This window comes from Syngnathus leptorhynchus, chromosome 17 (assembly GCF_054491065.1).
Source record: "Syngnathus leptorhynchus isolate UIUO chromosome 17, UIUO_Slep, whole genome shotgun sequence".
Classification (NCBI taxonomy): Eukaryota; Metazoa; Chordata; class Actinopteri; order Syngnathiformes; family Syngnathidae; genus Syngnathus; species Syngnathus leptorhynchus.
Window position 1 is genome coordinate 8,695,157 of NC_141211.1, and position 26,563 is coordinate 8,721,719.

Consider the following 26,563-nt stretch of genomic DNA (forward strand, 5'->3'; position numbering starts at 1 on the left):
CTCAGCTCTGCTTTTCAACGACAGAGCCTTCATCTCACCTTGGCCTTCCATCACCAAAATAGACTAAGCACCCTTCAAAGTACAGTTAATGTCCGTATTTACTGCATGTCCACACGTCATTCTGCATGAAGGCCTGTTGACCGTCAGCGTGGTCTTTAAATTTGCTTCCATGCCTTTTTCCTCGTCACGCGTCGGCACCGCATTGACTGCTGCTCTCTCTCGTCGTGCTCTCCTTTCCCCAGCAGAGTTTGTCTGCCGGCCCAGGAAAGACGGGAGGGACCAAGTTTCTAATTGGCTTTGTGTGCAGGTGGCGCTACTGAGACACAGCGGACAGGCTAAACGAACGAACGAACAAGTGGTAACCATATAACGAAGAAAAGAAACTGTTCAGTCATCTCGGAAAAAGAACAACTGCTGTACTATATTCCAAACCTTCTATAACGTCAGCGCCTGGTTTGGTTTGATGTTTCACATCTCTTTCACCCGCCTATTTCCTGTGCTTGGGTTGCTCTGTCAGTTTAGTTCCACACGACTTTTGTGTCATTTTCTGTTCTCTTTTTCTGCCTTTGAAAGTGCGGGCGACGTGGCGTAAAAAGAAATAATAAATCAGCTTGTAATGTCTTCATCTTTGGTAGCCTGAAGGAGAAATGAAGCATTCAGGCTCAATTCACACACACACACACAAAAAACAAGAGAGTCGCTGTGCAAATTTTTACTAGATTTGAAAAAAATCCATTTCTGCGCAAATCGGATACGAGGGTATCAAAGTAATAAATCTTAGTAGCGCTTTTATTTCTTGTGACGTCTCATTGTTAACCATGATGACCTGTTTTTGGGCAATACAAAGAGGACTCCAATATTTTTATGGTCCTTTTTTTATAAGTGTTGTTTTTGTTGTTTAGAAATATATAAATATGATATAAATATATATATATATATGCTATAACAAATTTCATATAACAACATTGTGAATTCAAACTTGCGAAAAAGAAATGTAGCTGTACATATTATTCCATTCACTGCATATAACCAACTCAGTGAGAGAATAGCATATTTTTGTGATGGTGTGTCAAAGAACATGTTAGAGCGTGTGAATAGAAGAAAAACGTGTAAACACTTATGATTCTGATTGTTGTTATTATTATTATAAGAATACTTTTTTCCCTGCTGAAAGACGGTGACAACCCTGAGATCAACACACACTTGTTGCTCTCTGTAAATAGTCAAAGCTGAATTGTTTTACAAAGTGTCAAACCAGCAAAAATACAAGTGGTATGTTCAGTCAGTCAAGTTTTATGAAATAAAAAACATAAAAAAAGAAGAAATACAGCAAAAAAAAAAGATCCGAATTGGTATCTTTTGTTAAAGTGTTAAGATGAGGAGAGGGAAGAAAAAAATATATTTTAATCCAAAGCACACTGTACTTTTAGATTGCATTTTGTGCATATGCGGACACTTTTGTACTCTTCTCAGTTTTTTCTTGTTTGTATCATCCTGCGCCTTCCCAAATTCTTTTGGGAACAATGTATGGGCTCCGTGAACGAGCGAGCCCGCTTTGTTTTTAGTTTTTTGGAATGAATTAGGAAAGGATTTTGGTACCATACCTCAGCCTTGTGAATTCTGTTGTGGATTTCCAGGCAGGTTTAATTTATTGTCACGTAAATGAAAACACTGAATGACTTAAATAAATCTATTTAAAGAAAGAAAAAGAAAAGGAGAGCGAGCGAGCGAGCGAGCGAGAAGACGAAATCATTGCACTGTGAGTAGTGAAGTACAGGCCATCATTTCCTATTTGCACATGCACATGTTGGCTTTTTAAAAGGCTTTGGAATGACCGTGAAGGATTCTTGGATTTGTGTATTCTGAAATAGACAAACCCCTTTGAATTGCCAGGTGACTTAACAGCTCGCTAAATAGTAGTTGACATGTTTGACCTTTGCTTTGCTTTGCTTTGCTTTGCTTTTATTAGACCCATGACTCATCTGAACGTATTCTGGGTCATACACTGAATTATTCGCTATCAAACCACAAACATTTCGATGATAATAATAATAATAATAATAATGTTGCGCTCCGGGAGTGTCGTCAGTTATTTCAAGGTCATCCGGCAGAGCGGAAGGTGTGCATTCTGCTCCATAATGATTTTGTAATGTTTTTATTTTGTCGATGTTGCATTTCCAAAAAAACAGGTTAAGAAATATGCTGGATACTTTTAAAGTCAATGGGATGGAGTTGTGATCAAGTAATAATTTAAAGGAGGAAAAAAAAAACTTGTAATGTTCACAATGTAAAAGAAAATACAAAACGACCAAAAAAAAAAAAAAAAAAAAAAAGAACAAAGAAAACAAAGATGTTTCTTTGCTGATTTCTAGTTCAATTTTGTTGTGGTTTCTATATGAATAATAATTGTACTATACTATTAAAATGTACTGTGCATCCATTGTTTTTTCTCTCTTTCCATCCTCGGAAGATCTTTTGTTTGTTCTTCATTCATGTATTTCATGGGTGTGTAAAGAAATAACTTGTAAAACGCAGTGCTGTCTTTGCTCCCAGTCTAGTGCTTCATTGTTGTTCTCCCTCCGCTCTACCTCTCCTCTCCCGTTCCCTTCCTTGGCCTCCTCCTCTAAGTACAGTAGATGTTCTCTATAGAACTCAGTAAGATGATAGATGTAGTGACTGTGGTAGACGTAGGACCAGTCAAGATATACACCAGACCTTTGTCTCGGCGACCATGTTAGTCTTCACACTTGGACCTTTTAGTTCTTCTACTCTTTCTTCTGTTGGCGTCACCTTTCGCGTGGTTTCAGCGAACCAAAGCTCTCGTGGAAGGACGCGGATAAAGAGAAACACTTGCTGGGAGGTGGAAGTATACACAAGCATTATTTGGATATCCCACCCTTGAATGTTTTTTAAAGGGGTGTGCCATACTACCTTAAATGCTAACGCTAGATATTCAAAATGTGTATTTTTTGCTTTACTTTGCTTTGCCAGAGGGACACCTGCTATCATCGTGTAGACATTCAAATGGTAGTCAGTCATTTCTACTTTGTATGTTACATCAAGGCTGATTCATGCAGAGATTTCATTTCAAATGAATTAATTGGAATAGAATGAAAACATATGCCCGAGAATTTAACCACTCAATCGTTACTAGTCTGTTTGTTTGTTTGTTTTTTATTCCATCATAGAAACAATGAAGGAGATGGTGTTTTCCTACCGGAATTGATCCTATCGCAAGCATTCGTGTTAACTTTAAACATGTGAAACATTCATTTAAAAAAGAGATAGAGCGATTATAATAACAAACAAAATCAAGACTTAACACCTCTGTGCTATTTCAAAGCCTTCTATCCAACAGGGTAAAAGAAAGTGTTCCTTCGCCTTAATTTATATGTCACCGTATAGTTTTGATTTGATATTATTAGCACCACGTAAGAACGAAGCCACCTGAACAGAACAAAAACTTGAACTTTCTTTGCCACCAATGGCCTCTAGTGTTGTGATGCAGTAGCTTGGACTTTAAGGTAGCATGGCTGTGTGGCTCTCATTTCATTTGATCGCAAACTGACAGCGCTTTGCAGCTGATGAATGTTACTCATTTTAGTCAACTTAGCTTCTCCGTTCAGGGAGAGGGGAGGGGGGGACTGGGTTTAAGAAAAAAAAAAAAAAAAAGTCCACCTGGAAGGTGTTGACGTTTGTGTACTATCGTATCCATTGAAACTTGAATCTCGAGGCAAGTGCTAGGCAATGGCCACACTTCACTTAGTGCTGACTTTTCTGTCATCTTGTCTGCTGGACACACAGCAGCAGCTCTGTGTCCACTCAATTTCGCTCTTGAATGTTCTCCATCATGGCCATCCCAGAAAATGATTGACGAAGCTGTCCTGATTTCTAAGCTATTTTATATAAGAGTGGGCTGGCACAGTGGCCACAATGTTATTTGTCTTCTTTTTTGGACTTAACACATCGATTCACACTCAACACGGAAGCTTTCAAGGTGGCAGAAAAGAAAAGCAGTTAGTCAATTTCCAGTTGAAAGCATCACCACCTCCCATGCAATAGATATATCTCATGGACCGTCCCATTCAGTCATTATGCCATAGTTGGAGACCATCCCAGATGCATCGTAAGACGTGGGATGTTTTTTTGCATTGCTCTTGAGCCATTCCTAACACTTGCCCCTCTTTTTTTGTTTTCTTATTCCGTTAACCGACTTTTTATGGCGAGAGACAGACTCGACTGACCTGATCTGAAAGCATCTTTCAGGTTACCATATAGGCTTGCTAAAGCCCCGTTGTAAAATATATGGAAAATAATAATGGATGGATGGATGGATGGATGGATGGGTGGGTGGGTGGATGGATGGATGGATGGATGGATGGATGGATGGATGGATGGATGGATGGATGGATGGATGGATGGATGGATGGATGGATGGATGGATGGATGGATGGATGGATGGATGGATGGATGGATGGATGGATGGATGGATGGATGGATGGATGGATGGATGGATGGATGGATGGATGGATGGATGGATGGGTGGGTGGGTGGGTGGATGGATGGATGGATGGATGGGGGTCTCTCACATATCAAATGTGGAAAGTCTAATTTTATATTTGTATTTTCAAATAATAATATTGACCAAAAAAAATGTCTGTGAAAGGTTTCCATCCTCTACTGTGGTCCAGAAATTGATGTGTCTGTCTGGAAAATAAATACAATAAACTGAATTGTTATATTACTTTTCGTTTTGTTTTGTTTCATAAATAGCTCCTGTAAATTTGCCACGGATCATTTTTTCAATTAGAATTCATGTTTGAAACCACACTGAATCACTCATACACATTACGTCTATTCACAGAGGTAAATAGCGTTGAAAGGCGTCATATTCAAAGTTATTGTGAGCGCAGTCCCAATAAGTGATGCTGCGTAGTTCTGCTTCCCCCTAGCGGCGGGCGGCCTTACTCGGTGCTAGGTATGCACTCGGGAAAAGAAGCCAATCAACCGCTAGTTGTTTTTCTCATGAGCAGTATCGCGCGCGAGCATCAATATCAGCTAAGGTTCACTGACGAAATGGCTGTAGAGAGTTGAAGTTAATAAAGGTTGAAATTCAAAGTTTATCATCATTCTTCACATTACGTTCCCTCTCGTGTAGATGCAATATATCATCACTTTTAAAGATGCTAACACCATCAGTCATCCTGACAAGCTGATCGATCAGCCAAACGGAGGCATTTCTAGACCCCTGGAGGACAGAAGGTAATACAACCGAAAATACCTTGTTTGTGATAAAAGAACCAAAAAGTGATTGACAAAGGAAACAAAATGAACTTAGTACAATCTATTTTTAAGTCTTTTATTTGCTTTTGCTTTTTTTTTTAAATGTGTGCAAGCCGTTTTGAATTTTCTCCAGGGTGACGCAGTTCAGCAGAGGTGTCACGAAGAGACGGTCCACCCGCCTTTCCACCCCCCAAGAGTGTCAAAGGTATGCTTCGGACGCTCTGGCTATGCATATTCATGATTACAAGACACACGTGCCTCAGCATTTATTAAAGGTCATTAAAAGCTGGTCAGAGATGCCAGCATGCTTAATTGGCAATTACAGGTAACGATGAAAATGACGGGACATCATCCTAAATCATCACGCTGATGCCTTAAAAATGACTGGGAAAGACGCCGTTGTAGGAATTCCTATATATACTGAGCAACGTTCAATGGACTTGATTTTATGTGAATCACAAAATTATCTCTCCTCCCAGGCCTGTAATGGTTGTTCCTCATCGGCAGCAGAACATTTTTTTGACAGGGCCGTGTAATGGAGTCCGTGGCTGCTTGCCTCCGTGGGGGGGGGGGGGGGGGGGGCGTGTGTGTGTGTGTGTGTGTGTGTGTGTGTGTGTGTGTGTGTGTGTGTGTGTGTGTGTGTGTGTGTGTGTGTGTGTGTGTGTGTGCGCGATGAGACACTCAGGTGGCGGCTGCCTCCCAGAATGCACCTCTAATGCGGAGGCCGCCATGCAAATTGACGTGACATTGATTGGCACTCTCTCAGCGGCGCACGCACAGCCACTCCATTTGCTAATAATTGCTGATTAAAAACCACTTAAGAGTCCATGACAACTCAAATGTGCATTAACCACATGACCTTGTGCCAATCGTCACACGCATACCGCTTCTCATAAAAAAAGTAAAGGTATGGGGGGGGCAACACAAACAAATGCTGTTCATTCACTTCATCAACTTTAGAAAGTGAGAACATTCCATTGCTTGTTATAGAATCTTTGGAATAATGTTGTACGGGGGTCGCCTTGAGATATTGGTTAGGTAACAGAAATTCTAGCTAATATGCAACCTGGCTGAAAGAATCACCTCAAGTCAGGTGACCTCCGTTCATCCTCAAAAGCAAAAATTGTACGTGAGCATTGCATAAAACTTTACGTTGCTTCTATCAAATAGAAGGTCATTTGTGTGAGGTCATTTTTACAATATCTGCTGGTGTAAAATACACAGCGGAGATGCAGTCTCATTTTTTCAAACAAGGACACACTCAAGGTCAACCGCGGCATCCCTCACGACACGAGCTAGAATTCAACCACACAGCAAAGCAATAATGGACATGGCATTGTTGAAGTGGTAATGTGTTTGTGTGTGTTTCATACAGTACACGGCCTTATCAATCCTTACACCACAACACAAAACAATTTGCTCATGTTTGTCCAATGAATAGCTGTGCCGCCCTTTCCTCCACATTGACAGATAAATGTATGCACAATTTCTGAAACACAATCAGTGCACATATTCTGTAGGGAAGAAAAAAACCTCATTGCTGTTATCGAGCTATGCAAAGACAGTCAATGGCCCATATCACACAAAGTGAATCACACACACACATTGACACTTCCCCCATGCAAGCCCACCAAGCACCAGGCAGCAAACAATGTGTCCAAGCACAATGTTGACTCGGTCCAGTCCGTGTCTTTTGTAGTTATCGGATACTGATTTCACTTCGGAGAATGTCAAAAATATTCAAAATAAAAATGTCCCTTTTCTTTGCAGTCCATTTTGCCCCATCTTTAGGCCGCCTGACACAGATATTTTGCCCCATTGTGGCTTATGTCTGTTTTACCATATAGATTTATTTCCTACTCAGATATGAATAAATCCATCAAGTCCATACTATGAATATTAGAAACACTGAAATTTTTCATTCCAACAACCGATCAATTGGAATGTGAAATACCTCTAGAAATCCAAACAAGGCTGAGCCCAAAATTAAATTCCAACCAACATGAAGTCAAATGTTTTTTAATCATCCTTTGTCAAATTTTACACATCCAAAACAGAACAAAAAGGTTAACATTGCAACACATCCAGTACTGTATTGTATGACTTTCTCAGTTTAACATTACAGCCCTATCTTACTTATGAATGGAAAATAATATTCACTCCTCAGCCGATCATATTTGGATTCGAGAGACAGAGGCGATGAAGTCCACGGGAAGACTTTCTCTAACTTCTTGCATTTTCTTTCTGGCTCGTTGAAACGCCTCTGGCAGAGTCAAAGAGCAGCCACGTCATCAAAATGTAGTCATAGATTGTGATAACATATTAGTCCAGTTCCACTGAGAAGAGTCTTCGGCTTACCCATGGTGCTTAAGAGAGTATCACGGTGATGAAATCCTTGGGCCTGGTCAAAAGTGTTCTGCCACCTTCTACTTGCTGCAGTGGAATTGGCAAAAGCCCTGTGACAGACCAACGTGGCAAACCGATGAAGACAAGTTTCCATTACAAATCTGTAAGCTAAGCAATTACCTCGACTGCTGAATGCAGTGAAGACGAAAAGTCACACTCCCCGAGGTTTGTGTACAAAATCCAAAGCGACTGAGCCTGTCGCCCTGTCGTCAGAGGAGGAAACAAAGGACGTTGCGACATGCACACCCGGTCCTGATTTGTGCAGACATCTTGCGGTTTACCTTAAAATGACTCGGTACCCTCACGTAGCTCAGGTCCTCCAGTTCCGGGGAACCTCCGATAAAGAAGCGCCTCAGGGCCGAGGCCGTGCCCATCTGAAGGGGTCTCCATGTGTGACGCGTCAGCGTGTGCTGTCCTACAAATTACACACACTTGAACTCGGCGTACACGTGTTTTTGGCGGCGGGCTCGTCTCTGCCACCGTTGCAACATTCACACGCGACTCTTAATAGAACGTGGGTTGCCGGCAGTGTCCAGCAGCTTTGCCGCCTGCCAATAAAGTGCACGAGGAGAAGCAATAGATGGGATAGGACTTTGATATTATCAATCTACTATAACGTCGTCAGCTGTCTGCCTCCCTATCGAGTTGTCACGTTTGGCAGCGACATACCGGGCGTGGAGGGAAAGAGCAGGTAGCCGTAGCCTTCAGTTCGATATCGCCACCAGGAGTCCAGTGAGAGAACCTTGAAATACAACACTGGCCACCGGGGACCCGATTCTACAACAACAGCAAATGGCAAGGAGTCGGTTTGTCGTGAAAGCTGGCGGTGCTAATGTGCCGCAGCGCTAACCCTCGTGCTCTTCCTTGCTGGTGCAGAAAGCCTCCAAGGTGAAAGGGTACCAGAAGTACGCCACATTGTCCTGTTGGCACAAGTCACGCAAACGTCAACGCTACTGTGCCCAAATCCGTCGACCGGCGGACATACGAACCAACCTTCCCCAGTGATTTGGTCCGAGAGGCGTGAGTGACTCCCGAGTGGGACTGCGTCGGCGAGCTTGACCAGTCTAGCTCACGAGACCGGCGCAGTTATTTACGAGGCCTTGTGTCGTGATGTCGGTGCGAAAAGCGATGGCCACTTACTGTTTGGCAGCTCCGTTATGAAGTGGACATACAAATGATCATACTCAAAGCCCTCGGCGGAGACTGGACACACACCAGATATGTTAATGTCCTCGCGCACACAGCAAGAGTCAACACCGAGTTGAGGCTTCCTTACCTATCTCGCCGTTCAGAAAGTAGCGCAGAACACCCGGAGGAGGCTACGAGAAAACACGATTCAACGTCAGAAGCTTTCATCGTCGTTCAACAGATTGAGCCCAATGGACCAGAGCACTTTTTTTCCGAGCAGCAAACGCTCCGCTCTTGTTCCTTGACTGGGCCTCATAACATTGGATCTCTTTTGATCATACAAATCTATCACAGAGTCGGCAAAAGAAAAAAAAAAAAAAGACAAACGATTTACCATTTCAAAGTCCTGTCCAACGAGGCTATTTGGAAACTCTGTGCGCCTGGAATGCAGCTACATAGTCAAAAGGAGCAAAGTGAGCTTGTTCATGTCATCAAACATCCCACGCAACTGCCGTCTTTTGAAGTCACCTCATGGCCCCCAAAATGGCTACACACATCTCGGTACAAGTGCTCCTCTCGTTTCTTCTCCTCAGACTTCATGCTTGCCGACGCGTTCTCGATGATGAGATGCCAGATTTCTTTGTTGCTCCCAGCAGTTGCTATCCTGCAAACACGCATTTGAACCGTAAATGTCGCACAGTACGCTTTACGCGTCTTGGGTAAACTTGCCTGTAGGGCTCTTTGCCTTCATTGAAGTCGGGTTTCACGACAACGGTCCCGTTGCCGTTTGTTTTGACGGTCAACAGTAAAAATTCATTCTCCTTCAGACCCAACCTGAGCGAAGAATACACAAAGAGAGCATGAATGACTTCTGACTTAAAAACAAAGCAACATAGCGGAAATGACACTCGGTCACAGCTGATTGATGGGGGCCGGTCTTACCTTCCAGGAGGACCCAGATCTCCCATGACGTGCATTGTCTGCATGACACTGTTCACTTCATGGCTGTTCTTCTTGAACTCATCGCTGGGCTCCCAGTTGATGATCTTGGACTTGGGGAAACTAGCATCCCTGTGAGAAAACAACATAATCTTTGCACCAGAGTCACGTTCTTGGCGACGCTTCACGCTTCACACACACGTGGTTCGCCTGTCCTGCCTTCGCTGCCGCACAGTTGCCATCCTTTCGGCCAGGAAGGTGGGTTTGGTCTTGGTGGTGTTGAGCAAATGGCTGTCTTGCTGCTTTCAATGTGAGAGGAAACAAAGTATTTTTAAGAGTCTAAGAGCACTCGAAAAAAGTATATGATCTCCCACCAGCTGCTGCAGCGGCTGACAGTTGGTGTAGCGATCATAATCCGTGTAGGTGAAAATTCTGCGGTTTTGCCGGCCCTCGGTCTGTGTCAGGGCCGTGACCTCTTTGTGGTACTGCCGGTCCAGCGGGCTCTGACACGCAGCCTCGTTTTGGAACAGCTCCATTTCATACTGGAGGCAATCGCGTTTGTCAGAGACACTCAATAACCACTCAGCTGTCGTGATGGGAGTTCTTACAGTACCTGACTGAAAAGCTTCTCCTGCCAGCCAACGACGATGTCTTCCGCGTTATCGCCTGGTCACAGAAACAACATGTTGGGACGTTGACCCTTCGTGGAATTCTGTGGCCGCCATGTACACCATTAGAGTTCTCTCACCAGGCTGGACTTGCGATGTGAGGGGCACCAGTTCGATGACTCCTGCATCCTGCTGGGACAGAACTTGCCGCTGGAGTTGTTGGGAAAGAGTCGCTGTGGTGGTCACCCTCTTTAAGGATACCCTTTAATTGGACATACATATATGAACCTAAAATGTATTACTACTTTTTACAGGTAAGCCTTATTTGACCTTCTCTAAACCATTTCACATCGTGAAACTTCACCCCAAGGTCCCTAAATGTATCTTGAGTAGTAGGCAAACATGCTGCCGCTGATCCGAATAATACAAGCCACAATAGCAAACTACACCAATTAACTTTTCAAACCTTATCCGTAGGTTTTTGATGGCATCCAGAGACCGGTAGACAGCCTCTCCGGTGTCACTGTTGCACCATTCAGACATGACGGATTGCTTACTAGCGCGTAAACATTAGCACCATGTTGCTATCCAAATTTACTTCACTAGCAGACAAGCGACATAACTGTGTGATTTCTTTCCTACATGTTGCCTCTTTAATTAAGCTAAAGAGCTCTGTTTCTCTCCCAAAATGATGGCGAACAATAAAAAAAAAAAAATTTTAAAAGATAAACAGCGATGGTAAATGCGCACGAAACCAGCCAGATGTAGTCATAGAGACGAGAAAACTTCCGTTTTGCCTAACTCCACGTCAGAATTAACACCGCCACCTATTGGATGGTAAACAAAACGAAGAAGGAAAGGGCGGGGCTTTTGCTATTGCCTCGCCGAGTGGCCACTGGCCAATCCAAACGTCTTGCGCTCGCTGTGCTGACATGTTATGGATTTGGTGATAGAAAAAATATCTATATATACGTAGAAAAATAACCACATAAACTTGCACTACAGAATGGCGTCGTTTGTCGCCGAAGTCCTCGCCAGCTCTGGGAAACTAGAGAAAGAGGACCTGTCCGGTAAAATCATCAAAATGTCGCGCAAGATAGAGGATACGAAGGTAAAGCGCCACGCTAGCATAGCATTAGCTAACGTGATGGTAAGTTTCTGAAAGTTTTAACGTCGTCCAGTCTGGCTATAAATAGTGTGACGTACCCATTATATATGGTGTGTTTTTTTCCAGCACAACGATGAGCTAATGTTATTTGCTTAGAAAAATTTGAAGTTTGTTTACTTTGTTCAATTTACATGGTGCCGTTACATGAAACTACTGTTTCTTCTTCAATGTTCGCTTTATGAACATGATTAATTTCTACAATCGTTGCTGCGATGTGGATAAACCCCAGTGAAAAATTTCGGACGTTATGTGTTGATAGACTGGTGCAAATCGTGCCATGGGAACTGTACACGCACACAAAGCTGTTTATCCAATTCAAATGTTTAGTTCACGTTTAAGTTTCCCATGTGAAGCTTTCTTAAACGTGACCTGAACGCTTTAGATAGATTCAAACGGTACCACTGTATTTGGACCCAGTGAGACAACCGACGTCACAATAAATAAAAGTCAGATGTGCCTAAAGAATTCTGGTGTCATTTTATCACATTGTTTTTTTTCTCTTCGCCATTTTCCAGGCCGAGATATGTGGCATTATAAACAGTCGATATAGTGACTTCCTGCCAAGTCTACATGCGTCTGAGGACCTAATGGTGCAGGTTGACGAGGTCTCCAAAGAGATGGACACCCTCAAAAGATTTATTGAGACAGAGGTATGTATAACACGGGGTTAAAGGAATAAAAAAAGACTGCAACATTGTCATTGTTGGTAATAACAGGTTCAACAAAATCTCCATGCATCTGTGGCTGAGTATACCAAGTTGAAGCAGCAGCTGGAGAAAAACACAATCATCATCACCATGCTGGGACACCTGAAACACGTACGTAACAACATTTAGTCGAGTATTCTTAAACATATGACTCCAACACAAATCCGAAAGACAAAGCGCACTGCTTCTGGTAGTGGAACTAGCTTACGTAGCGATGGAGGCATTCACCTTGAAAAATACGCGTCACGTAAAACATGTCGATATTGTTGATTGCCTACGATGAGTAAAGGCTAACGTGGCCCCGTCTCACTTTCATTGAGGCCATTCGTAGTCCCAGGGTGCAGCCGGGTTTCAACCCAGTTAGCTGGGAGAAGCGCCATCTCGCACACAATAAGAATGAGAACAAGTACGAGAGAAAACAGACCGGCCACCGGCCCACGATTGAGCACATAATCCACTCGTTACTGTCTCTCGTAATGTCTCCGTCACTCAGTATGACAACGCGATGGAGGAATTCAACAAAGGCCTTCAGAAGAAGCAGTATGTTGATGCCGCTCTCCAGCTGCAAAGGGTATGTAATACTGACATAAAACTCAAGACACTATTCACTCAATTAAGTGCACATGCGCACTGTGATTGCCTGCCACATGAGAATCACTCGTCAACGCCATTCGCGTTTCTCCCAGGCGAAGACGAGCGTGGAGTCTCTCAAAAGCTGGAAGGCGATGGAGCTCCCGCTGATTAGCGCGCTCAGCTCAGAGTTGACAGTGCAGAGGGAAAACCTGGTGTATCGTCTCGGGGACGAATGGAAGCGCCTCGTCATCTGGAACTTGCCCCCCTTAAAGGGTGAGAAAGAAATGCAAACACATACGTTGCATCGCTATTTAGCGCTCAACAACTCAACATTATTTATAGAGCACTTAAAACAAACCTTCCGACCGTGACTACGGTTCAGTGAATGATTGATTGATTGATTTTTTATTGATCAATTTTATTTCGAGCTTAAAAACAGAAAAATATATCAGTGAAATATAAAAGGAAAAAGAAAACAGGAGAATAACAAAATGTTCCAAGCAAGTCGTAAATAACTTAACAACAATTAGAACAACTCAAAAAGGAGTAGGAAGAAGTTAAAGAACTTTTCAAATCCGACCCCCTATCTCTTTTATCTATTCATAATACAGATTTTTCTATATCTGTGTACCGTAATTTTAGGACTATAAATCGCTCCGGAGTATAAGTCGCACCAGCCATAAAATGCACAATAAAGTGAAAAAAAACCATATATAAGTCGCACCGGAGTATAAGTCGCACTTTTGGGGCAAATTTATTTGTCAAAATCCAACACCATAAACAGATATGAACCAGCAACAACAGGCTAAACGATACGGTATGCGAATGTGACATATACACACACAAGGAGCTGAGAATGGGCCTGACGTAACATTCAGAGTTATTCCAGTAAGTATTACATAAATAACACGTTTATCAAACCATCTGTGTCACTCCAATTCATTAAATTCATCGATCGTGCTTTATGTAAACAATGCCGCGTATGCGCCGCATATGCTAACGTTGGACCCGTTGTAAGTTGCATTCCGAATTATTCCACAGACCCATATAACGATATATAAAGTATATTTCAAATAACTATCATATTACAACAATATTTTCAAACCATCTGTGTTTCGATCAAATTCCTCATCCTTTCTGTCAACAACGCCGCGCGTGCGCTGCAGAGATCTAGTACATAACTATGTTTGTAGCGTTAACAAAGTACCAGTAAAGACGTGGGTTTATATAACTGTATTATCGAACCGTCTGTGTCACTCCAAATCATTAAATCCATCGATCAAATTCCTCGTTCTTTATGTCAACAACCCCGCGCGTGCGCTGCAGAGATCTATTATATAACGTTATTGTAGCGTTAACAAAGTAGAAGGATAGACTTGGGTTTGGTAAACAGCTCTTTATTTAATAAAACAAGAGTTCAACGAGCCAACTTCTACTGAACTTCCAGCCACGGAGGTGGAAGAGAGCTCCATAAATAGGACCGGGCGTGCGTAAAAGCCATGTCCGAGCCCCATCCACCGTCCCCGGACAGCCACCCGGCCGAGCGCCGGCCCCCGACTTCCATCCACGGAGGTGAAAGAGAGCTCCCGTCGAGATGGACCGGGCGTGCGTAAAAGCCATAATAGTTTTTCAAACCTTCTGTGTCACTCCAAGTCATTAAATCCTTCAAACTCTTCGTCCTCCGTGTCACACAAACAAAGCCACTAATGATGGTGCCCTTCGTCATCCCGTGATCGAATCCTTTGCCTTTTATGTAAACAACCGCCGCGCGGCACGGGTGACGTCACTTGCAGTTCAAATGACAGTAATCCCTTGCTACCTCGCGGTTCGTTTATCGCGGTTTCACTACATCGCGGATTTTTGAATTTTGAAAACTTGTGAAAAAAATCACATAAGTCGCTCCTGAGTATAAGTCGCCCCCCACCCAAACTATGACAAAAACATATAGTCCGAAAATTACGGTACTTGTCCGGTACGAGGCTCCACTGTATACCATAATTATATACCACACACATTACTACACTTATGTAATAATGCACAATAATCAGAACAATAATACCATGTGCAAAAATGCAATAATCAGAGTAATCAATAATAATCAATGATATAATCATCAATAATGTATTCATTTTTAAATGGGTTGATTGTTGGACATTGTTTCATTTCCGTGCTCAGGCTGTTCCGTAGCTTCACTCCGTAGATTGTTATGCAATGTTTTTTGATTGTGGTCCGGCAATCAAAAAGGACTTGTACCAACAGACCCCGCAGGCGTGGACTTCTTCCCGAAGGTGGAGCTGTGCTTATGCTTTCCTTCCGAAGAGGACGAGCGACCGGAACCGCCTGCTGTGCTGCGAGCGTTGGCCATCCAAGGAGACCTTCAGCACAAGATCAAACTTTTCAGTAAGAGTCAACAACACATCCACTCGCCCTTTGACGTACTTTATACTTCAAAGGTCAACCACCAGTTTGCATCCCAAAGAAATTCCATTGAGCACGTTAACGTAGAAAGCTAACTTAGCACTCTATATCTTGGTATTTGGCTTCTTGTCAAACAACAAAAGTGGTCTCCAGTTAGAGACATTATCAGAACCTAATACTAATCTGTGCATCCAACATGCTCACCTCAACTCAAGTCTCCTTGATGGCACTTTAACAACAAGCACAGCTGAAATAAAGTGCCCACAAGACAATGAAAGACAAAGACAAGGACAAAGTGGACTGCTTGATTTGCCACCTGATCTCCAAGATGGGAGCCTGTGGCCCAGCGCTGCCAAAGTCAAAGTCAGCTTTATTGTCAATTTCTTCACATTAAGACACACAAAGAGATCGAAATGACGTTTCCCACCGTCCCACGGTGACTAGACACATTACACAACACATACAGCAAATAGCACAAAGAGTAAAAACAAATAGACAAAAGCGATGAATAAGTAATAAGCAAATAACCCAATAAATAAACAATAAATAAATAAATAAATAAATAGATAGATAAATAAATAAGAGAAGCAAAATGGAGCAAGCGTGCATACAGCAGACAGCCAGAATATAGCGCAAAAGAACAGGACGTTATGCAGTGGAGGGGGGAGAGAATTCAGGATCCTGACAGCTTGGAGTATGAAGCTGTTGGCGAGTCTGGTGGTGCGGGAGCGCAGGCATCTGTACCTCTTCCCAGAGGGCAGAAGATCAAACAAAGAGTGAGCGGGGTGACTCACATCACACACAATCGCGATCGCCTTGCGGGAGAGACGGGAGGTGTAAATGTCCTTCAGGGAGGGGAGTGAAGCCCCAATGATCTTACTAGCAGTGTTCACTATGCGCTGCAGAGCCTTCATGTTGTATTCAGTGCAGCCACCACCCCACACAGCGATACAACTGGAGAGGACGCTCTCAATGGTGCCCCGGTAGAATGTGGTCATGATGGCAGGAGGAGCACTTGCTCGCCTGAGTTTCCGCAGAAAGTACAGGCGGCGCTGAGCTTTCTTTGCCAGCGACGCAGCGTTGGTGGTCCAGGAGAGGTCCTCACTGATGTGCACCCCCAGGAATCTGGTGCTGCTCACTCTCTCCACCACAGCACCGTCGATGGTCAGCGGCAGGTGTTGGGCATGACCCTTCCGGAACTCCTTGCTGTTCTGCCTTCCAGGTCAGGTGCTTTTGAAGAACATGTTGAAGCCGGTGGTGCTGCACCCGTGCCTGTCGGTGTTGGTGTCCGAGCAGCAGGGAAAGGGTATCGTTCTGACCTTCGAGCGACTGCAGGACTCTCACAAGGAGCGCAGCGCTCCGTCGCAGGTCTACTGCAAGTTGCTCCTGGTGCTCAGGACCCTTTACTCCAACCTACTCAGTAAGTCACGCTCAGGAAGAACCGGTGCGGCTCGCAGTCGGGCTCGACCTATCCAGAGCCACATCTGAACGTGCCCTTCTGCTCAACCTCTTTTGTTTATCGCCAGACCTGACGATAGATGATCAAAAGCTGTCTACTATCTTGGGCAAGCTGATTTGGGAGGAGCTTTCGCGCTGCATCATCCACGAGTGCCTGCTCTACTCCATCCCTACCGACAGCAGCCAGCTGGAAAAATACAACATTGTACGCACTGTCTTGGGGGAGCGAGCCAGCAACCCGTCACGAGACCAGCCCGCATTTGTGACAGCAGGTTATCAAGGAGACGGAGGAGTTTGAGAAGGCTCTGAAGGAGATGGAGTTTCTGCGGGATGAGTCGACAGATCTGCTCAAATATGCCAGAGACGTCAACTGCCACTTTGCCAGCAAGAAGTGCAAGGATGTCATGGTGGCGGCACGTCAACTCATGACGGCCAAAATGCACAACACCGTCAAGGTGGGAAATCTGGAGTCCTCGGACCGGGTTCCGCGAAGCCTAGCCTAGCTCTATTGAGGAACGATTGAGGTCACCATAGATAGAAAAGACTTCCTTTGGAGCCAAAAGACGTATGGATGCGTGGATGCATGAACCTGTTTCATTTGTCCACAAAGGTCACAGCAGACTCCGAGCCACGTCTCGCCGAGCTGCCCGTTCCAGACTCGTTGCCGCGAGTGAAGAGGGAAGCACCGAGCGAGGAGGGCGCCTGCACTCTGGAGAACGCCGGTCGGCTGTCAGTGCGCCTGCCGCCATGTTGCATCAGCGAGTCGGTGCAGCAGCTGATGCAGCTGGCTGTTGACACGCTGGGCGAGGCTGTTGGAAGCTCCACGCAATGGTGCCCGCCAAAGTTCTCTTCTTGTGCCATTTCAATTCCAAATGTTTGCAATTCAAAAGGTTCCAGTGACCCTTGTTTTTTTTCCTCCACAGCGCGTCCCAACTTTTCTTCACTGTCCGAAACATCTTCCAGCTCTTCCATGATGTTGTGCCCACATATCACAAGTAAGTTTGATTGCTCGCACCTCACATTTCACACTACTTGAAAGGAATCACCTTTAGGAGTTGTACAATGATGATGATGATGATGTACATGACAGAATTCTGTATGATTAGAAGACGTCTATTGTGCAAGATAAAGTTGGATTGTATATGTTGAGGATTTTTTAAGTAACATTATCAGAAAATGTCAATTAAGTGAATGTCATTTCAAGGAAAAATGCTAGCCTATATCGGCATGTAAAATGATCTTGTATCGGGGTCCACGTTTTGGTCTATATCGCACAACTCTGCTATTTTCTTTTTCCCAGGGAGAACCTTCTCAAGTTCCCTCACCTGGCTGCCATCCAGCACAACAACTGCATGTACCTGGCCCACCACCTCCTCACCCTGGGTCACCATTTTAGACCGCACTTGCCGCAGCCCCTCAGCGAGGGCATAACCACCTTTGTCGACATGGTGCCAGGATTTAGGAAATTAGGTACCACTGTCTTGGCGTTTCAACCAGACGCCGAGCTCCACTTAAAAATGTATCTCGCTTTGTTACCAGGGTGGATGTCGGAGGTAACTGACGGCTTGCAAGATTGTTTTTTTTCTTCTTTGTCTTGTGACTAGAGTTCAATAGAAAAGTGATGGCCCTAAAACACTTCTCTGAGGTAGTCTACTCAAAAATTGTGGCAACCACTTCCCCTGACGTAACCGCCACTTGTTTTAGCGACGAGAGTGAGAAAAGTCTGTCTTTTGTAGTTCAATAATCACAAAGCTCGAGCTCTAATGAGCTGCTTTTAAATTCAAACGTGGCCTTTGCCCACCTGCGTTCTGACAGCCACTTTCCGTGTTCTCCAGGCGCTCAGTGCTTTCTTACGCAGCTGAACATCCAGAGGGCAGAGCTGCTGGAGCGGATCTCCACTGCTCGAAACTTCTGCAACCTGGATGACGCCGACAACTACGCGGCAGCCAGCAAGGCTGTGAGGCAGGTAGGCCAACTTTTGCCGGGTTCCAGACTTTGTCAGGCCTCTCGCCAGTGTGACCACACGCTGTCCACCCGTTTGTTTGTTTGTTTGTTTGTTTGTTTGTTTGTTTGTTTGTTTGTTTGTTTGTTTGTTTGTTTGTTTGTTTGTTTGTAGGTGATCCATCAGTTAAAGCAGCTGGGGACTGTGTGGCAAGATGTCCTGCCGGTCGGCATCTACTGCAAAGCCATGGGCAACCTCCTCAACACCACCGTTGCGGAAATGATTGCCAAGATCATGATGCTGGAGGTCAGTTGTTGGTTCAGCCACGACTTGGACATTATGCTGGTGTAGGCATATTATTGTCAAACAATGCACATTTGGACAGGCTTTAAACCATTTGAGAGCCGAGAGAAAATATTGGGCAATTTTTCTCCGACTCCAGGATATTTCTTCAAAGGACGGTGAGCATTTGCACACCCTGTGCCAGATGGTCATCAAGGAGGGCGCGTTGGTCTTTGTACCACTGACTGACGAGCACAAGAACAAGAAGTATCAGGAGGAGGTCCCCCTTTATGTAAAAAAGTGGAGCACCTTCAAGGAGCTGGTTGTTGTGCTGTGCGCCAACCTCCAGGAGATTGTCGACAGGTAACGATTTGAGGAAGCTCATCAAACCAGTCATGAAAGCGCACCACACCTTGTGGAAAAATTGTCTGACTGTGGCTCACCGCAATCTGTGTGTGTGATTCCTTTCCTCAGGTGGGCAGACGCTAAAGGCCCTTTGGCATTGGAGTTCACGAGCACGGAGGTGAGGAGTTTAATCCGAGCCTTGTTCCAGAACACAGAGAGAAGAGCCCTGGCTATGACCAAAATCCAATAAAGCTGTGGGGAGGAAACCAGAACCAATGAGACCCAAATACATCTTTGGGAATTTCACATTTGTTTCCCTTCTCTGTCTCATGTTTACACACGAAGCAGCAACATTGTGCACCGAAGAGAGGCCATTTTTAAGGTGGAGGGCTAAACTGGGCCTTACAAGAAAATAAATTGTGATGCACAATTTGACCGTATTATATATATATTACCGTATTTTCCGCACCAAAAGGCGCACCGGATTATAAGGCGCACCTTCAATGAACGGCCCATTTTAAAACTTTGTCCATATATAAGGCGCACCGGATTATAAGGCGCATAAAATAGAAGCTATACTGCAACAAACTGCGGTTGACTAGGGTTGCGATATGCATCCACTAACCAATAACCAATGAGCCCTCTGTAAACAATCACGTTTCTCAAACTATCCTATTAAATGATCAGAACTGACTAAAGTTTGATCTAACACCTTGGTACTGCTTACCTATGTTTCCCTTCCATATCGATCCGTAAATTTACTCGAAACATTAACAGAGCAGCCTATGTTGACATGAAATCGCCTCGTGCGTATAGCAGCTATCACTATAGCATTAGCCACCCGCAAACTCCCATGAGCCTCAGCTCGCAGACTTCCATGAGCCTCAGCAAAGTGTAAACAATCGCGTTTCTCAAACGAGGGCTTAAAAAATGATCGGAACTGCAATATTGAAGTAGTTTAAATCGTAAACTAATTTTCTGTGAAATATCAGTCCACCCCTAAAAAAAAGTTAAATAAAGGGTTGGTCCACTTTTGTTTGAATGAATAATTTGTGGGATTTTTTTTCTTGTTTAACGAAAGCGTTCAAAACTGTCTGATGTAAATATATCGAGTTCAAGGTATACAACCGCGCCTGAAGTGAGCGTTAGTGTAATACCACTGCTTTCTGTGAGTGGCGCTGCTGTACCAAACCAGAAGAACCCGTAGTAGTGGAGAGCAGCATGATGGGCTCAAAGCCGCCATGTCACCCAGAGAGAGAAAAGTAGTGCTACTCTCTACCTTAGGTATAGTCAGTCTCGCTCTTTATTTCTTCCCTTCTTGTCTATACATTGTTGCAACTCTTGTGGTTTGTGGCGGGGCGTTCGTCTTGTGTCGCGGAACGGCGCTTCCCGCCAGATTAGGCCTCAATCCTCGGACTGGATTCAGCGCTCCAGCCGGTTACCTGCGCCGCGTTTGGGACTGGTGGCTGAGCGACGTTTTGGTGGTGTCGCGGACGACAACGCTCGACGTCTGCCGACGTGACGCACGCGGGTCGTCGCAGGGAGCTTTCAGACAAAGGCCGGCCGGCTCTGCGATCTATCGCGGGGGGTACATAGCTAGCAACGCGTGTCTTTTTAGCCCCGGGGACGTTCTCATGGGGAGCTACATTGGCAAACCAGAAAGTCCGACTGGCGACTTCGGGATGCCCAGAATGGTCCGGAACCCCCGGGAGCAACTGCGGGAAAAGTTGGCCAGCCCTAACCATGCTGTCTGCACCCCGAACCGGAGGCTCTCGTTTACCGGGTACGTTTCAATGAGCTGTTCGCCAGACACTCGTTAGGTACACTATGATCTCCCCTGCTCTCTGTATCTCTAACTGAATTCAAGATCAAATAAAAGATCAGACCGGTGTTAAATCAAGGCATTGCAGTGTCTATATCAGCACACAGAAAAGGAAAGTCTAGTGATGCTCTCTTTATTTTTTGGATGCCATATTGTTTGTTGTTTTTTATGCTCATGACACATGTCAACTCGTTTCAAGGAAAGAGTGAAGAGTTCCTGTCCTTAATTGTTTCAGGGAGCCGTCGGGCACAGTGGGACACTTCACCATCACCCCCCAGCGGCACTACCCGCTTCAACAGCCAGGCGCCTTCCCGGTGGGGGTTCTGCCTCCCGTTAGGTGGGATGGTTTCAGGAAGAAGAGCATCCTCTCGCCTCAGAATTCACTGGCTGCTCACAGTCCGGTCACTGTCAAAATCGCCCGGCCCGACTACAGCGGCCCCAGGTTTGAGTCGACGGTATTTACTGTTACGGTGAATGCTGAGGGAAAACGCCCAGTTGTTCCTGACGACCGACTCTGGACATTTGTGCTCTTCCTGTCTTTAGTTTGGAGCACCCGTGCTGCGTGGCTGTACCCAAGGCCCCCGAAGACCCCTGCTCCAGAGAGAGCGTCCTCAAAATTTTAAAGGATAGCCGCAAGCGAGAGGTCGACGATGCAGATAGAAGCTTCACTGCTGAGCAGAGAAGCAAGAGAAGGTAAACAAATCTCGACACCAAGGGGTTGCACCACACTTGTTACCTAAAAAATAACAATAACGTCATCAATATCTCAGAAGTCGACTCGACTGTAGCCACCTTAGTGTCACAAACAAAAAAGTTCTGAAGTCGTTCAACCGTACCTGCCAGTAGAAAAAAAAACCAGCATTGAAACTTCATATCATGATTGTCTCGACCAAAATTATCATCACATATTGGGAGGGCTCACTGTACGTGCTCCAAATCTGCTCCCCAGGCGTAACGACAGCGGAGGAAGCGCCCACTCAGCTTTTGAGCCCCTCTTGCCCAACGGAGTGCCACTGCAACTGGTCCCCAAGTGAGTGTAAAACGCCTGCCTTTGACTTTCAGTCTGTCAACCAGTTGTACAGTACTTTTTTTAAATTTTTATTATATATCCAGACCGGGAAGCCTAAAACGAGGGATGATAGCAGCGGACGAGTCCACCTTCAAAAGGTCCCGCACCTCATCCATCAGCTCTGCCAGTGGAGCGCACGCCCCTGGAGGCACGCCGGGTTCCAATAGAAACCCCATCCAAAGCTCCTACAGCTCTTCGGTGGGCCTCGCGCAGGTAACTCGTTTGGCGCGTTGCGCTCGTGGCTGCGGCTATTGACTATTTTTAGAGTTTGAGATTTCGCTGCTGCTTTATCTCAAAGCCAAAAAGCATTTCTTATTTTCACCGTTTGGATCATATGTTTTGTTTGGAACCGTGATTTCCTCGCCTCTGTCAAGCACTCTGGAAGTATGCCTTTCACGTTGGCCTTAAAGTGCCCGAAAAGCGCTTGAAGTGCTGACCGTACGCTTGCTTGCATTTGAAATTGAAAGTTCAAGAAGCCATCTGCGCAGAGCTCGCCTATGTCCAGCCCAGGTTCATCTCGTTCGCAGACACCAGACAGAACCACCAAGAGGCCGAGGTGCGTTTGCACGCGTCCGCATGCGATTGAACGTTAGTGATGCTTTGCAAATGGCCCCTTTCTTTTCCCAGAGAGGATGACGGCCTTTCTCCCGGCTCAGCGTCCTGCCCGCCGTCAGAAAGGCCTGCGTCGGACAAAGTGCCTGATGCGCGTAAGTCTTTCGAGTGGCTTTGTTCCGCAGGTTTTGCCTGTTGTGTGGTCATGGTTTTATTGACTTGTAGCCAAACAGAGTCCAGTGCCCAAGGTCCCGGTCACGAGCTCAACAAACTTCTCTGGCTGTGGCGGAAAGCGAAAGCGTAGGATCCAGCTCGTGTCCAGTAAGCGGGATGACCAAATTTCACTCGTAAGTCTTTGAAACTTGAGTCTTGAAAAAGAGGGGGTCTTCCTATAATCAGGGCCGTCTTATATTCGGGCCAATACGGTATTACCTTCTGATCTGCAGCCCCCACCACCTGAGCTGGGCTACACCATCACTGTGAAGGATCTGGATGAAGAGAAGGCAGCAGCCATGAGCAAGATCCAGAAAGTTCTGGAGCCACCCGGTGAGCTGATGACAAGGACCTCAAATTCAATTACCCGAAACTGTTTTTTGCCCAAGACCTTGAGCTTGTTGTATCTGTGCAGTTGCTGAACCAGAAAAGTCCTCCAGCCCTCCATTGACCTCCACCGCACCTGCCTCATTGACCACCTCAGCCCCAAAGAGCGCCAGCGTCATCTCCAGCACACTCACCCTGAGCAGCCTCCTGGCTACCCCTCTGCCGAAAACCTCCAGCACCGCTCCCTCAGTCATCAACCCGGATTCCGAGCCAGCCCCTACGCTTTCGAACCCACTCCTAGAGGCTCTGAAAATGAAGAGTCCTACAAGCTGCGCATCAGCTACCGGCGCCACCACAGGTAGGGCTGCCCACTGTAGGAGACTAATCGCCCTTAACGAGGTCAAAGGCTAATCACCACAACGTGTCTGTTTGCTGTCCGCAGTTTCGACGTCGACGGTACCGCTGGGCGTCTCGAGCCTGAAGGCGCAGCCTTTAGCTGATGGCCTGAAGCCGTGGCCCGTGGACCAGGCCTCTGCCTTCACTCAGGTCCCAGTCCAGGTTCCCAAGACCACCAACGGCACTCCCTCATTGCCTCCCGCTGGCCCGTTAACATCGTCAAGCCAGCTCGGCGGTGTTCCCGCTGCGTGCTCCGCTCCTAAGCCCGCCCTGGTCACGACCGCCACGCTCAGTCACTCCAACCCTCTGCCGGCTTCAGGTTTCAAACCCAACTTTGCCATCGCCGCCTCCGCCCCGTCAATCGTAACGAGCCTAGAGAGCAAACCTACGCTCCAAAACTTCAAGCCTATTTTTGGAAGTAGCTCCGCCGTAGCGGGCTTTGCCACCACCGCCACATCCACAACAGTCTCAGGTACGGCAGGAGCCACCATTGCCCTGCCGTCATGCGCAACCTCTGCCTCAACGTCAGGGGCAGTTTCTTTAACGTCTTCGTTATTTGGATCCTCAACAAGTAGCACCGTTGCTTCTTCGCTCTTCCCTGGAGTGGCCTCCACTGCAGCCGCCACCTCAGGCTCCACCAGCAGCACGACCCCCACAGCCCAGCCGGCCACAAAATCCATCTTCGGGACCTGGTCAGCACCACCCTCAACAACTGCAAGTGCCACCTCAGCCCCAGCTTCTACGCCGGGATTTCAGTTTAGAGCCGGAGGCTCCACAACTCCTGTGGCCGCCATTCCCGCCATTCCCACCTCCACGAGCGCCTTCACATTTGGAGCTGCACAGCCAACATCTCAAGTCGCCAGCGAGAAGGTGTTTGCCTTTGGTCAGGCCACCGTCAGTCAAAGCACAAGCACTGCTTCATTCGGAGGTTTGGCATCTGCGGCCAGCACAGCCAAGGATGGCGCCGCTGGCACCGCAACCCAGCCCACGTTCACTTTTGGAAAGTCGTCCTTTCAAGCCCCGGGGCCCCAGTCAAGCTTCGGCTCCACGATCGTTGCACCTAAGCCGTTTACCTTCGGCGACGGACCAGCTGCACCCACTTCCAATGCAACGCCTTTCAACTTTGGGGCACCTGCCACCTCTGCCGCTGCACCGTCAGCTTTTGTGACGCCAAGCAAACCAGCGTTTGGAGGTGCCTCGACCGCCTTCGCTTTTGGCCAGGCCACTCAGACTCCCGGCGCGTCATCTTTCACGTTTGGTGGCGGCGGTCCACAACAGACACCCTCAGGCCCTGCTCCACCACCAGCATCTGGTGGCTTTAACTTTGGCGCTGTCATTTCGCAACCGCAGTTTGGGACACCTGTCGCCAATAAGATGGGAGGCTTCAATTTCGGGGCTGCCGGTGAGTTATTCATGTCAAAGCTGCGCTTTTGGTCGATGTATTTGAGTTTTGAAGTGATACGGGAGCCGCAGTGGCAATTGCAGTCGGCCATTATTTTCAACAGGACAACTTGAATATCTGACAGCAAATCCAAATCGTTCTTCATTCCAACTGCTTTATGACTCTCCGCTACAGGCACATCCACTCCCAATTTCGGTCAGAGCCCCGCCACAACCACTGGTCCGATTCCTTTTGGAAATGCCAGCGCACCGGTCCAGGCTTTCAATGCTGCTCCTTTTGGTAGGTCATGAATGTAGAAGAATCCAAAGCTCGTGGTGAACGTTTTGAAGGTCTGGCCTCCTCGAGCCAAGTCCACACGTCGAGAGCCGCCATTCTTATTACGCTGACTTGGAATTGGGAGAAAGAAATTTCTCTGAGTCTCATGCTGTCTTTTCCCAATCAGGTTCCCAAGCAACTCCCTCCTTCTCCATTGGGGCGGGCTCAAAGCCGAGCGGTGCGCGGCAAAGACTTCAAGCGCGGAGGCAGCACAACAGGAAGAAGTGATCTCACGCCAGTTGAGGAGCTTTTAAGAGGATTCAGGTCATCGCTGCTTTGGCTTTCCCGATCTTTTCAAACAAGAGTGCCACCAACACCCTCGGCTCGCCTCGCCTCATTGGCAGAGGATGCAGAAAGCCGTCCGGACGACTGACTCCTTCTGCTCTAAAGACGCAATGAGCGTGTGCTTGAGGGAAAGTGTTCTCCAATCATATCCGCTGTTGTTTTGGACACGGTCTTAAGGAGAATGCAGACGTTTATTTTTCTATGTAGTCATTTGTATGTTGACAGACCTTATCCTCCCACTGTTCCGACAGATGATGGCGGTACCGCTGGGCGTCTCAATACGCAGCGATGCGGTTTTCTCTTTTTTTTTTTAATTTATTTATTTTTTTTTTTTTTTTATGCAGCCTGCGCTCATACGTGGCCATGTCTGCACATAAAGGACAATTGAGAAGATGCTTTCACTGCTTTGCCATAGAGCTTAACTGCAAACATTCCTGAAAACAATTCTTTTTTTTAAGACACTGAACAGCCCAATAAATGACTTAGAAGCAAGCAGCCAGTGGGCCATATCCACTGCTCGAGATTTTTGTTGGCTCATTTTGAGTGAAATCCTCCTCAGAGGACTTCATTAAAGACTCCAAACAAGCCGATTGTGACCAAAAGCTCATTTTGTATTGTTTTTAAACCTCTTATTCAATGCCAAGCACTGAATAATAATCTGTTTTTGTGCATTTAGTTCGTATCAACTACTGTTATAAACATTACTCTGAATCATTAGCTTGTAGGATGGCACAATCTGTATATTTATCTTCTCCTGCCTGGGGGCTCCTTCTTCAGCATCCTTCTCCCTGTGTAGCCCGGTTCCCTCCTCAGCACATGTCCAAGCCATCTCAATATTGCCTCTCTGACTTTGTCTCCATAGCGGACGCGTCCCACCCGAGCTGTCCCCTAGCCGCCCGCTCCCTGGAGATTTTGCAAAAATGCA

The 26,563-nt window shown here is 46.1% G+C and overlaps 4 protein-coding genes across 25 annotated transcripts in view; 3 read left to right on the plus strand and 1 right to left on the minus strand.

Annotated features, from left to right (window-relative positions):
• Window positions 1-5,825, plus strand: part of LOC147043623 (RNA-binding protein Musashi homolog 2) — a 160,488-nt gene extending 154,663 nt beyond the window's left edge. For 7 of the 16 annotated variants that reach the window (XM_085935481.1, XM_085935484.1, XM_085935482.1 and 4 more), the window contains 2 exons: window positions 5,159-5,262; window positions 5,417-5,825. In XM_085935481.1, the coding sequence (XP_085791607.1) occupies window positions 5,159-5,262; window positions 5,417-5,612 (300 nt within the window). In that variant the 3' untranslated portion in view covers window positions 5,613-5,825. Of the gene's footprint in view, window positions 1-24; window positions 4,388-5,158; window positions 5,263-5,416 lie in introns of those variants that run through there. The other 9 variants (XR_015068620.1, XM_085935487.1, XM_085935485.1 and 6 more) reach the window with 4 other exon arrangements.
• A 1,461-nt stretch (window positions 5,826-7,286) lies between these two features.
• On the minus strand, window positions 7,287-11,170 carry mks1 (MKS transition zone complex subunit 1). Of its 4 annotated transcripts, none has more exons than XM_085935054.1 (18): window positions 10,831-11,170; window positions 10,505-10,626; window positions 10,370-10,422; window positions 10,131-10,298; window positions 9,976-10,055; window positions 9,760-9,888; window positions 9,547-9,651; window positions 9,346-9,481; window positions 9,212-9,268; window positions 8,966-9,008; window positions 8,830-8,892; window positions 8,683-8,753; window positions 8,540-8,609; window positions 8,359-8,466; window positions 7,971-8,104; window positions 7,810-7,892; window positions 7,642-7,739; window positions 7,287-7,546 (listed from the first exon to the last, which is right to left on the minus strand). In XM_085935054.1, exons 1-18 carry the CDS (start codon window positions 10,905-10,907, stop codon window positions 7,455-7,457), a joined length of 1,689 nt encoding a protein of 562 aa, XP_085791180.1. In that variant the 5' UTR covers window positions 10,908-11,170; the 3' UTR covers window positions 7,287-7,454. The 4 variants fall into 4 exon arrangements, with proteins under 4 accessions (XP_085791180.1, XP_085791178.1, XP_085791179.1 ...); XM_085935052.1 differs by having other exon boundaries at window positions 9,958-10,055; XM_085935053.1 differs by having other exon boundaries at window positions 9,976-10,058.
• On the plus strand, window positions 10,680-19,563 carry zw10 (zw10 kinetochore protein). 3 transcript variants are annotated; one of them, XM_085935047.1, is made up of 16 exons: window positions 10,695-11,475; window positions 12,048-12,182; window positions 12,249-12,350; window positions 12,733-12,810; window positions 12,926-13,085; window positions 15,072-15,212; window positions 16,453-16,650; window positions 16,757-16,893; window positions 16,958-17,143; window positions 17,299-17,519; window positions 17,612-17,683; window positions 17,989-18,158; window positions 18,524-18,654; window positions 18,805-18,936; window positions 19,073-19,275; window positions 19,387-19,563. In XM_085935047.1, exons 1-16 carry the CDS (start codon window positions 11,371-11,373, stop codon window positions 19,505-19,507), a joined length of 2,292 nt encoding a protein of 763 aa, XP_085791173.1. In that variant the 5' UTR covers window positions 10,695-11,370; the 3' UTR covers window positions 19,508-19,563. The 3 variants fall into 3 exon arrangements, with proteins under 3 accessions (XP_085791175.1, XP_085791173.1, XP_085791174.1); XM_085935048.1 differs by having other exon boundaries at window positions 10,698-11,475; window positions 16,961-17,143; XM_085935049.1 differs by lacking the exon at window positions 19,387-19,563 and having other exon boundaries at window positions 10,680-11,475; window positions 18,524-18,772; window positions 19,073-19,245.
• A 712-nt stretch (window positions 19,564-20,275) lies between these two features.
• Window positions 20,276-26,355, plus strand: pom121 (POM121 transmembrane nucleoporin). 2 transcript variants are annotated; one of them, XM_085935045.1, is made up of 13 exons: window positions 20,276-21,040; window positions 21,315-21,521; window positions 21,623-21,772; window positions 22,029-22,109; window positions 22,193-22,361; window positions 22,616-22,704; window positions 22,776-22,855; window positions 22,926-23,047; window positions 23,147-23,246; window positions 23,329-23,598; window positions 23,683-25,038; window positions 25,213-25,317; window positions 25,481-26,355. In XM_085935045.1, exons 1-13 carry the CDS (start codon window positions 20,499-20,501, stop codon window positions 25,579-25,581), a joined length of 3,372 nt encoding a protein of 1,123 aa, XP_085791171.1. In that variant the 5' UTR covers window positions 20,276-20,498; the 3' UTR covers window positions 25,582-26,355. The 2 variants fall into 2 exon arrangements, with proteins under 2 accessions (XP_085791171.1, XP_085791172.1); XM_085935046.1 differs by having other exon boundaries at window positions 22,637-22,704.
• The last annotated feature ends 208 nt before the right edge of the window (window positions 26,356-26,563 follow it).